The 12,749-nt window shown below is 44.0% G+C and overlaps 1 protein-coding gene across 1 annotated transcript; it reads right to left on the bottom strand.

The window, feature by feature from the left end:
- Positions 1-813: 813 nt before the first annotated feature.
- Positions 814-1,353, bottom strand: LOC140206998 (uncharacterized). Its single transcript, XM_072275316.1, has one exon. It carries the CDS (start codon positions 1,330-1,332, stop codon positions 829-831), a length of 504 nt encoding a protein of 167 aa, XP_072131417.1. The 5' UTR covers positions 1,333-1,353; the 3' UTR covers positions 814-828.
- Positions 1,354-12,749: the final 11,396 nt, after the last annotated feature.

The following is a 12,749-nucleotide window of genomic DNA, read 5'->3' as shown; positions in this document are numbered from 1 at the left end:
AGCAACACAATGTCTAGAGGAAAAAAAACATTATTTTAAAGATTGAAAAATGTTGCTGATAATTTAAAAAAAAACACTACTAAGCAGAAAATCTGGGATAAAACCCCATTAGGTGTACAACCCGGAGCCATGCGTCATACAAAAAGCCTCTAAAAATAAACATCAAACCACCAGCAAGAAAAAAAATATATACCAAAAATTTACAATTAGATCATGGAGGAAATCTATCAATTAACTCAAATGATAATAACGAGCAAATGAACCCCATCTTTTCTCAAAATCAAATAAAGGTTCAAAGGTTCGACTTCTAATTTTCTCCAAACTAAGACATAGCATCACTTGAGAGAACCATTGCGACAAAGTGGGAGCTGATGTATCCTTCCACTTCAACAAAATGACCCTCCTAGCTACCAATGTAACAAATGCAATAACATGATGGTCAGACATAGAGATATCACGGATATTTTGAGGAATTATTCCAAAAAGCACAGTTAATTTGCTAAATTGTAAATTAATTTTAAGTGCTTTAGAAATTGTCGAAAAAACTGACATCCAGTACTGTTCCTGTATAGAACAAGACCAAAATATGTTGTCATCGTCCGGTCCATAAAGACGGTATTCCGGTTCACGGTCCGGTCCATCGACCCCTGATCCAGGTTTTCCTGTCTACACTGGACATCTGGTAGATCATCAAGTTTCGGGCCGACCAAAGAGCGTCTTTCACCGAGCTGATCTGCCAGCAGTACCGGACGTTTTTTTTTGTGTTTTTTTTTGGAGTTCCAAACAATCACACTTTATTTAAACAGTACAATTCCAAATTCAAATACTTTAGGACAACTGCCCACACTCAGTGATTTTAACCGTGGCTTTTGGTGTTCCATTCACGGTGCCACAGCTCTCCATCTTCCTTACCACATCCATTCCTTCTACCACAGATCCAAAGACAACATGTTTCCCATCCAACCAGCTGCTCCTTGTGATGCATATGAAGAACTGGGAACCATTTGTATTTGGTCCAGCAGTGGCCATGGACAGGATGCCTGGCCCCGTGTGCTTCAGCTGAAAATTCTCATCTTTAAACTTCTCCCCATAGATGGACTTGCCTCCAGTGCCGTTATGTTTTGTGAAGTCGCCACCCTGGCACATGAAGCCAGGAATGATTCTGTGGAACGTTGAGCCTTTGTAACCGAAACCCTTCTCGCCTGTGCATAATGCACGGAAGTTTTCTGCAGTCTTTGGGACAATATCTGGTCTTAGCTCCATCACTAGGCGACCCTGGGGTTTATCCCGAATAGAGATGTCCATAAAAACCTTGGGGTTTTTGCCGGCCATGGTTCTGCAGTTTCCGAGGTCGGAGAAAAACGCAAGCGGCAAGCTGTACACTGCCTTTGTCACTGTGCGACGATGCAGCCAAAAAGCGGAGAAGCGATACCCACAACTGTCCGGACCCTTTCGGATCCTGCTAGTCTTCCCTCTATTAAGTTAGACCGACTGTCTACAGGACACCGATTTATCCTACTTCTCTCCAACGTTTGAAGTAGGTTTGGTGTAATTTCTCTCAATCTTTGACAGAAGTTGTCTTTTTCTCCCTCGTCGCGAAAGCTCTTTTGGAATATAGCTGATCGTGTAAAATAGCTGATATTTCACCAACCAAATGAGAGAGGCGGACCTGGTTTGTATGAATACTCCTCCTCTCAGCTGATAGTCCTGTCGAACTGTTCCGCCCGCCCTCTCTAGCGTCTGATGTCAGTGCAAGCACTCATTTAAGGAGGTATTTCTTAACTTACAGCAAAAGTCTGGAGGAAGAAACGCCCCACGAAAAGGGTGCACCATCTGTGGAGAATTCCCAAGGAAGTTAGGATGCTATATCTTTGAAATAATATACGTTGTAATGAGGATTAATTAATTGATGGTAGTCAAGAGGACTGGGAAAGTTTAAAACTACAAGGTATGCCACAAAAATTGTAAAGAATGTGGGACACATGAGTAAATTATTAAAAATATTGATGGGGTTTTTACAGAAATACAAGCAAAAAGCCAAAAGTAATGTTGGTTTTTGAGGCGGATTGTAAAATTGGGAATGAGAAGGTACAGATTCTAAATAATGAAAGTAATAACAGATTGCAAAGGTCTGTAGGGAGAGAGATTTTTTTTATTTTTATCAGTGAAAAAGTACAGGACAAATTTGTATCTTTACAAATGAGTGGCATCAGAGATAGTGGATGCATTGGTTGTAATCTGAGGAGACCGGATGTATGTTCTCAAATTTGTTGAAAATATAAAGATAAGTGGCTTATCAGGTGATGCAGAGTACACAAGAGCCTGCAATGTGATGAGCACAGGTTAAGTGGATGAGCAGGAGAGTGGCCTTTGAAATATAATATAGAACAAAATATGAAGTTGCCTGCCTGCTCTGGAAAGAAGAAAGACAAACCTGATTGTTAAATAGAGAGGTGTTTAGAGAATGTTGCAGTGCAAACTCAATCTCTAGCACACAAAAAGGGTGTGTAGGTTAAACAAATATGCAGAAAGGCCAATGGAATGTTGGCCTTTATTGTAAGGGTTATGGAATACAAGGGTAAGGATATTTTGTAGCAACTTTATTGGGAGCTCCTGAGACAACACCTGGCGTTCTGTGTACAGTTTAGATCTCGTCTTTAATAAAGGACATACTTGAATCAGGGGATTCACATATGGGGGCGAGGGGTGAGCGTGTAGGGAACAATGAGAAGTGATCTTACTGAAGCAAGATTCTGAGGGTGTTGTCAGACAAGATGCTGAGACGATGTTTCTCCAAGTGAGGATATCGAGAAAATGGGATATAGTTTGAGTAATTGGTTTCCCATTGATCAGGAGATGAAGACGAATTTCTTCTGCAGGTTGTGATCCTTTGGAATTCTCCACGTTAAGAGTTATGGTAGAGCCATAGAATATACAATATATTGTAGGCATATGAACTACATGGAAATCTACAGGTGCAGAGAGAGAGTTGGAAAGTGGTGTAGAGGCCAAAACCAGATCAATAATGATCTTATTGCATGGGGAAGCAGGGATGAATAGCCATTTGGCTCATGCTCTGTTTCTGATGCATTTAACTCAATGGATCATTCAGAAGTTTTGCAATGTACACAACTGTTTTGTATTTGATCATAGGGTACAATCGGCACGTTGGAGAATCCATCTACTTGGGCACCTGAGTGAAATGAGGCCTGGGATTTGAGATTAAATTTAAGCATGATGTAAAATGACATAATTTCAGACAATATTAATGATTTGCGAACTGATCCCAAGTTCAGCCTTTGATTAATGTGATCTGCCTTCCCACAGAGCCTGACGTGGGGATGCCCGAGGCAGATGCTGATGGGTTTTTCCAGCAGCTGATAGCAGGAGTGGTAAGTGCTCCACATCATTTATCCCTTTGTTTTAAGTGAGTGTTTATGACGTGCAGCAGCAGTTTTCTCTATTTCGACGTACATTACTGAGCATGATCATAGATGGATTGACCTGCCCATGTTTGCTCTCGAAGAGCTTTGTCTGCCAGAATTGAACTAGCGCTATAACCAGCAGTAAGGAGGTTAACAGTGCTTTGTCTCAATTTTCAAATGAGATCAATTTTGGAGCTCACCATAGTTCCCTTTGACAGTAAAATGCTGTTCATGGATGGGTGACCTCCCAAAGCATCTTCAGAAGTTTCATCATTCTTCCAGGCCAGCCTTCATACCCAACTTTCATATCGGCACTGGAAGTCTAGTGTGCACCCAGATTAAGTCACAAAATATTCTCTGAACCGATTGTCCAGCAATTGTATCTGACTTATTAGTGTCACTAATTCTGCCAGAAATCTGTTCCATTTCTACGATTGATATTTTGTGGGCTTGGAGAATTAGAAAAAGATGTAAATTCAGAATACCTGATTTATATTTGTCTTTGCCTACTTTCAGGAATATCTTCACAGCAATGGAATTACACACAGGGACATCAAGCCAGAGACTCTGTTACTTGATGACCAAGGTATAAGGATGCAAATCTCTTCACTTTTATTGTGTAATAGAACAAAAATTGGGTATCGTTATGCCTTATTCACAGCATTTGAGACATTTTGACAATAGGTGCAGGAGTAGGCCATTCGGCCCTTCGAGCCAGCACCGCCATTCACTGTGATCATGGCTGATCATCCACGATCAGTACCCAGTTCCTGCCTTATCCCCATACCCTTTGATTCCACCATCTTTAAGAGCTCTATCCATCTCTTTCTTGAAAGCATCCAGAGACTTGGCCTCCACAGCCTTCTGGGGCAGAGCATTCCATACATCCACCACTCTCTGGGTGGAAAAATTTTTCCTCAACTCTGTTCTAATTCTTAAACTGTGGCCTCTGGTTCTGGACTCACCCATCAGCGGGAACATGCTTCCTGCCTGCAGCGTGTCCAATCCCTTAATAATCTTATATGTTTCAATAAGATCCCCTCTCAGCCTTCTAAATTCCAGAGTATGCAAACCCAGCCGCTCCAATCTTTCAACATATGACAGTCCCGCCATCCAGGGAATTAACCTTGTGAAACTACGCTGCACTCCCTCAATAGCAAGAATGTCCTTCCTCAAATTGGAGACCAAAACTGCACACAGTACTCCAGGTGTGGTCTCACCAGGGCCCTGTAGAGCTGCAGAAGGACCTCTTTGCTCTTATACTCAATTCCCCTTGTTATGAAGGCCAGCATGCTATTAGCTTTTGTCAGTACCTGCTGTACTTGCGTGCTTGCTCTCAGTGACTGATGTACAACAACACCAAGATCTCGTTGTGTTTCCCCTTTTCCTAACTTGACTCCATTTAGATAATAATCTGCCTTCCTTTTCTTACCACTAAAGTGTTTAACCTCACATTTATCCACATTAAGCTGCATCTGCCCTATCACCCAGCCTGTCCAAGTCACCCTGCATTCTCATAACATCCTCCTCACATTTCACACTGCCACCCAGCTTTGTGTCATCGGCAAATTTGCTAATGTTACTTTTAATTCCCTCATCTAAATCATTAATATATATTGTAAACAGCTGCGGTCCCAGCACTGAACCCTGCGGTACCCCACTGGTGACCGCCTGCCATTCCGAAAGGGACCCGTTAATCGCTACTTTGTTTTCTGTCAGCCAGCCAATTTTCAATTCATGTCAGTACTCTGCCCCCAATACCATGTGCCCTAATTTTGCCCACTAATCTCCTGTGTGGGACTTCATCAAAGGCTTTCTGAAAGTCCAGGTACACTACATCCACTGGCTCTCCCTTGTCCATTTTCATAGTTACATCCTCAAAAAATTCCAGAAGATTAGTCAAGCACGATTTCCCCTTTGTAAATCCATGCTGACTCGGACCAACCTGTTACTACTATCCAGATGTGTTGTAATTTCATCTTTTATAGTTGACTCCAGCATCTTTTCCACCACCGAAATCAGACTAACCGGTCTATAGTTTCCTGTTTTCTCTCTTCCTCCCTTCTTGAAGAGCGGGACAACATTAGCCACCCTCCAATCCACAGGAACTGATCCTGAATCTATAGAACATTGGAAAATGATTACCAATGCTTCCACGATTTCTAAAGCCACCTCCTTAAGTACCCTGGGATGCAGACCATCAGGTCCTGGGGACTTATCAGCTTTCAGACCCAACAGCCTGTCCAACATCATTTCTTGCCTAATATAAATTTCCTTCAATTCATCCATTACCCTAGTTCTTTTGGCCACTATTACATCTGGGAGATTGTTTGTGTCTTCCCTAGTGAAGACAGATCCAAAGTACCTGTTCAACTCATCTGCCATTCCCTTGTTCCCCATAATAAATTCACCCGCTTCTGTCTTCAAGGGCCCAATTTTGGTCTTAACTATTTTTTTTTCCTTTTCACATACCTAAGAAGCTTTTTACTATCCTCCTTTATATTCTTGGCTAGTTTACCTTCATACCTCATTTTTTTCCTCCACATATTGCCTTTTTATTTACCTTCTGTTGCTCTTTAAACGTTTCCCAATCCTCCGGCCTCCCACTCGTCTTTGCTATGTTATACTTCTCTTTTATTTTTAGAACTATACTCAAGCCCTCAGCAACAATATTCGTACCAGTTGACAATGATGAAAAGCTGAATGGGTCTTGAGTCAGTGATCGTTTCTGTATCTTTGTTCTCTTTGCTCAGTGTGCAAAGCATTTCTAGCAACGTAACAGGCTGAGATGTGCACATTCTTCAATAACTGCAGTCATCTCCATGCTATCTGATGGTGAGCATTTGTTGGATACGGTTAAACAGTTTTGAGATCCATTAGCCCATGTGGGAGGAGGCTGCCCATCAAGCTTGAACATTTCCCCGCATGTCACCGAAACTTTGGAACTAGAGCTTTGCTCTTCAGAGCAACATCTGAATCAATGGGAGTGCTGCAGACCATGGGTCTATTTGTTCGATGTGTATGCTAAGGGAAGGTGGTAGGGGTTCCAGCTGAATTTATTTTTTTTCTCCCCTTCCCCTGCAGTTTACCTCAAATTCATTTAATGGTGTTTTGACCTCGGCAAGTCTGGTGATTGAACAGACCGTTTTGGTTCTGCAGTAAGAAGATTTTGGGCAGGGTTCAACCCTGGTTATTATTGAATGGTTTGTGATATTTGGGAAATGCCCATGGCTGTGTTGGGTGTGCGATGGTTTAAAGTAGTGGTCACCAACCTTTTTAAGCCCAAGATCCCCTACCTCGACCTAGTGAAAGGCAAGATCTACCTACTAAATCGTTTGGAGAAAAAACAGCTCAGATTGTACTTCCAATTTGTGGCCTTTTATTTGGGCGAATTGTATTTGAATTACATAAAATACTTTTTCGTGCCGAAATGCTTTACGCCAAAGAAACAATTACCATTAATTTATATGGAAAAAAAAAATTTGAGCGTTTCCAGACCCAAAAAAATAACCTAACAAATCATACCAAATAACACTTAAAACCTAAAATAACAGTAACATATAGTAAAAGCAGGAATGATATGATAAATACACAGCCTATATAAAGTAGAAATAATGTATGTACAGTGTAGTTTCACTGAACAGAATCGCCAAACACGATTTGTAGAAAAGAATCGCCACATACACGCATGCACACATCATGCACGCGCACAGAGGTGCCCCCGGCCGGCCGGTCGGCAAGAATATTGTCAATATTAAACCGGTCTGCGGTGCCAGAAAGGTTGGGGTCCCCTGCCTTTGACCACAGGGCCACCAGGCAGTGGTCAGCACGTAATGTCCTGCAAGCCCTGCGGGAGAAGGACGTGATGGACACAGTGGGGTGGTTCCCTGAGCAGACCGTCCAGTTCATCTGGCAAAATGCCTCATCGCCAGACCTCACCAACAGGCACCAGGACCTCGCCTGGCTGGCGGTGAGAGGAGCCCTCCTGTACGCCCGGGACGTCGTCTTCACACCCCGTTGCCCATGGGAGGACTGCAATGAGGAGGAGTCTGTGAACCACAGCTTGTACACTGAGTTCACAGAGAGGGTGTGGAGCAGGATGGAAGGGACGGCATCGAGACTCATGCCCAACAGCTGAGTAACCGAGGATCCCTGATTTATGGGCTGCTCTTGGGGATGCACAGGGAGACCAACATCCGGTGCTGCTGGCAGAACATCAACTCGGTGAAAGACGCTCTTTGGTCGGCCCAAAACTTGATGATCTACCAGCACATGGAGATGTCCGTGGGAGAATGCTGCCGACTGACACATTCTCGGCTGCAGGAGTACGTGCTGAGGGACGCACTGAAACTCGGTGCAGCCACCGCAAGGGCCCGGTGGGGAAGGGCCACAGTTTAAGATTCGTCACCTGTGGGAGTGGGAGGGTCGGGTGGGCAGTGTACACCTCATCAGCAGTATGGATAGTTGAATCAACATCGTGTCACAGGAGTGGCTAGAAATGGAGAAAGGTATTGACTGTAATGGAACTTCGATAAAGGAATGAGAGTCAACGCCTGGCTTTTTATTGTAAATAAGTTTTATTTTTGACTAAGGTTTGAGAGTCAACGAATGATATATTGTAAACGTCTTTATTTTGAACAAGGACTGAGAGTCAATGCATGATTTATTGTAAATAACTATTGACTAAAGACTCAGTCAACAATTTTTTTTTGTAAATAACTTTATTTTGTAGTATTTCTGAATAAAGTACATTTTTGGAGAAAGTTAGTGAAGTGTCTTCTGTGGCCGGAGCCTGATCCTTCACTGAGAGGTGGGAGGAGACCACTCGGCCCATTGGCGATTCCGGCTCCCCTGGTTGGGAAGGAGGGATCCCAGCAGAAGATGGGAGGGGGAGGATTTTATTGGAAGGATGAAGATGGTGAGAGAGGGGGCGGACAGGATGTTTGTTCCGGTGGGGGCAGGAGGGGCTCATCTGTGGAAATGTTTGTGCCCACAGTGGTGGCGAGCAGTGGACTTCACCACATTGGGGGGCAAACACCGGCAGACTGTTGTCCTGCAAGCGGGGCCAATGGTCCGGGAAAAGTGACAATCATTTGTGTTTTGTTGAGATTGTACCGGGAATATGGTGTAAAATCCCGCTCCCCACACTAACACGGGTTATACAGACCAAAGAACAAACTGCCGGAGGAACTCAGTGGGTCGGGCAGCATCTGTGGAGGGAAATGGACCGTCAACATTTCGGGCCGAGACCCTCCCTCTGGACTGAGAGTGGATGGGAAATAGTCAGAGAAGAGAGGTGAGGGGTGGGGATGGGGCAAGAGCTGGGGAGTGAGACGTGGATCCAGCTGAGGGGGCAGGTGGGAAGTTGGAAATAGTGACAGGGTTTGGAGGTGTTCTGTTCACTGTTCAGTCTGCTGGCTGGGCTCATTACCCAACCCCCGATGCAGTACAGGCCTTCCGCTTGTTGGACAATACACATGTTGCATTAAGATGCGGCTAACAAATTCTACATCTAAATCACTTACAGTCAGCAGGTCCCAGTTTATATTTGTCCGTTCGTTCGCCATGTGCTGTGTCACATGATGTAGGTGGTTGTGGCCTTTCCATGACTGATTGCTCAGCAATTTTTCTACTGCGGTGGTTTGCCATTGCTGCTTTCTGGGCAGTGTCTTTTCAAGATGTTGGGATTATCAGTACTGTTCAGAGACAGCCGTTATCAGTACTCTTCAGAGACAGCCGTTGTCAGTACTGCTCAGAGACAGCCGTTATCAGTACTGGTCAGAGACAGCCATTATCAGTACTGCTCAGAGACAGCCGTTATCAGTACTCTTCAGAGACAGCCGTTATCAGTGCTGGTCAGAAACAGCCGTTATCAGTACTCTTCAGAGACAGCCGTTATCAGTACTGGTCAGAGACAGCCGTTATCAGTACTCTTCAGAGACAGACTGCCCGGTGTCAGTGGACACATTAGCAGAACTTGTGACACGCGCTGGCTACTCATAAGATCCCATGGCTTCACATCACCCTGATCGGGGTGGCGGGAGGGGTTGTGCTAAGTAGGAGCAATGCCTCGCCCAAGGGTGACATACAGGTCAGTGGAGGGAGGAAGAACCATCAAATTCATCCTTCCAAAGAGAATCACTCTACACTTTTCCATGTTGAACCCCATCTGGCACTTTTCATCCCTGTTCCGCATCCTGTCGATGTCCTGTTGTAAGCTACGACAATCTTCTATATTAACCACAACTCCAGCAATCTCCATATCATCTGCAAACTTACAAATTCCACCCTTCCACTTCCTCAAACAAATCATCTATTTAAAAAACTAAAAACAGGGGATCACAGAACAGATCCCTGCACGTCACCACTGATCATACGCGTAATTATCATCTACCTTCTGCTGACAAAAGCCAATTCTGAATGCACCAGCTAGTTTCAAAGGACTCTGCCTCAGACAGCTGGGTTGTTGGAATGTGCCTCTGAAGCCTGACAGCAGACCAGCAAGTGAATGTTTGATAGAGCAGTCAGAAACCGGAGTTGCCAGCCTGAGTCAGGGCTTTGAGGCTCCAGAGAGAGAGAGATGGGGTCTGGAGTTTATAAGGAGGAAGAATAGGAATCAGACCAGCATAATCTGCCTACATATGAAAAATCAGAAACATTTGGAAACTGGTTGTTCGAAAAAATGTGGTAATTTCTGCAAATTACTGGTGGTAATCAACAGATCAGGCAGCAAATGTGGAGAGGAATAAATAAACAACGTTTAGACCGAGCCCCTTCAGCATGCCCAGACTGTGTACTTCTCTGCTTAGTTGCTGCCTGAACTGCAGAGTTCCTCCAGCATTTTATGTGGGTGCGTCCCTGTATTTCCAGCAACTGCAGAATCTCTTGTGTTTTATATCTGCATTTGCAAGAGGATTGTACTTTGGCATTCGATACACAGAATGCATGATTTTATGGGAACCGGCTTCTATGTTAAAACAGCTGCTGATTTTTCTCTACACACAAAAAAAACTGAGGTATGGATGTGGAACCAGGGCTGGCAGTAATCTTTAATGGCACCGTGATTACCCATAAAGCCCTGTGTTAAAATATTCGCCGTCGCTGAAGCACCGATCAAATGCGGAGGCGTCAGGATTGCGGACGGTCCCGAAAATCGCGCATGCGCGCAGTATACAAAAGACTTAAAACAATCGACTGCAGGTAAGAGCATTTCTCCGGGCGGTTTTCCAACACCTACTGAGGGTCAATTGCTGTCAGCTGCGGACTCCATGGCTAGCAATCCGGGCACAATCCTGCTCTCGTCCCTCTCTCTCAGCCCACGATCCGTACACAGGTTCCGGGGAGCTTCCGGCTGATGAGGGAATGGGAACCGATGGATCTCTCAAGACATAGCTGAGCACCAGCTTTCCAAATGCAAGGATTAGGAACTCGGAGAAAGGGAACAAAATCTTTTACATCAGCAGGTGAGAAAATCACCTTTGTTCTACTTCCAATCACAAACAAGAGAAAATCTGCAGATGCTGGAAATTCAAGCAACGCGCAGAAAATGCTGGATGAATTCAGCATTAGTACTCTTTTCCATAGATGCTGCCTGGCCTGCTGAGTTCCTCCAGCAGTTTTTGACCTATTCTCTGTGCGTACATAATGACATCAAACAACTTTGCCCTGGGCAACAAGTAGCTTTCACACCACAAATGAGCCAGACTCCAACGAGACAGAATACAGCCCTTCCCTTCATATTCATCGGCATTGCCATCAATGAGTTCACCACCGTCAGTCACCTGGGGGAGGGTTCAGGGGAAATATTTATGTACAGTACAGAAACTGGTGTTACCTGAGTGATATTTGGAAATCTGCCTTTTTAAAGCATAATTTAGGAAGCAAATCACGTATGGAAAATGTGCAAAAGCTCTGGTGAGAAAATCCTTCATTTACCCATTACAGGCCTGCTACATAGGTTGTGTGAGAGTGCAGATGAACTCGATCAAACCCAGAGGAGATCAAAGTTCTTTTTGACAGTATTTGCTAGCTGTTAAAATGACTACCTCGCTATATAAAATTCAATTTGTCACTGGGTAAAAAATGCACAGTACAAGATTTATGTGCACACTGGTCATTACAAATTAGAGGGGACATTGATGGGAAGGTGGGGAGACCTCCAGTGTCTCTGATGCCCTCACCTACAAGATGTGCATCCAGCTGCAGCTTGTAATCCTGTACTTTAAGGAGTTGGAACTTGAAATGGTACTTGGTAAGTGGGAGGCATTCAGAAGTGAAATTTTGGGGTGTAAAGTTCGTATGAGCCTGCAAAAATAAAAATTGAAAGGTAACTGGTGTAGGGAACCTTGGTCTTCAAGAGATATTGAGGCCCCTTATATTTTGTTCCTCCAAATGGCTCAGTCTGTTGGGTCCTATCAAGACTCATTAATGACTACAATATCATAATTCCATGCCCTGAGCTCATCTGACTTTCTTTTTATATCATCGTCTGTTGATTTCTAAAAGCTTCCCAATAGTTTTTGTTCTTTTGTTTGCCCTCTCTTTGGATTTTACGTTGACTTTGGCTTCTCATTTCAGCCACGGTTGCGTCTTCCTGCCTTTCCAATGCTTCCACTTCTTTGGGATGTATCAATCACTCAGCTCTCAAATCGCTACCAGAAACTCCAGCCATTGCTGCTCCACTATCATTCCTACCTTTTCCCTTCCAAACAAGTCTGCCATAGAAACATGGAGAAGTTCAGTACGGAAACAGGGTATTTGGCCCAACTAATCAATGCCGAAAAAACATTTAAGCTGTCTAATGCAACTACCTGCACAAGGACCATTGCCCTCCATACCCCTACCATCCAGGCTCCCGTCCAAATGTATTTTAAGTGGTGAAACTGAGCTCATATTTACCACTTGTGCTGGCATCTCATTCCACATTCTTATGACCATTTCAGTACAGAGCTTTTCCAAATATTCCCGTTAAATTTTCACCTTCCCCACTTACGCATGACCTCTGGTTGTCATCCCACCCAACCTCAGTGGAAAAAGCTGCTTGCATTTACCCTATCTATACCCTCATAATTTTGTATACTTCTAACAAATCCTTAAAGCAATGTATAATTTCCTTGTTTATGTTCAGAGCCATTTTTAGGTATATAAGATGATGAGGGGCATTGATCGTGTGGATAGCCAGAGGTTTTTTTCCCCAGGGCTGAAATTGCTAAAACGAGGGGACATAGTTTTAAGGTGCTTGGAAATAGATACCAAGGGGATGTCAAGGGTAAGTTTTTTTTTTACACAGCGAGTCTTGGGTGCATGGAATGCACTGCCGGCTAT

Source organism: Mobula birostris, chromosome 13 (assembly GCF_030028105.1).
Source record: "Mobula birostris isolate sMobBir1 chromosome 13, sMobBir1.hap1, whole genome shotgun sequence".
Classification (NCBI taxonomy): Eukaryota; Metazoa; Chordata; class Chondrichthyes; order Myliobatiformes; family Myliobatidae; genus Mobula; species Mobula birostris.
Note: the sequence above shows the minus strand (reverse complement) of the source record. Positions and strands in the feature narration are given on the sequence as shown.

Bases quoted from the DNA above. Each gene is read 5' to 3' on its own strand.
- LOC140206998 (XM_072275316.1), bottom strand. From the start codon at position 1,332: ATGGCCGGCAAAAACCCCAAGGTTTTTATGGACATCTCTATTCGGGAT.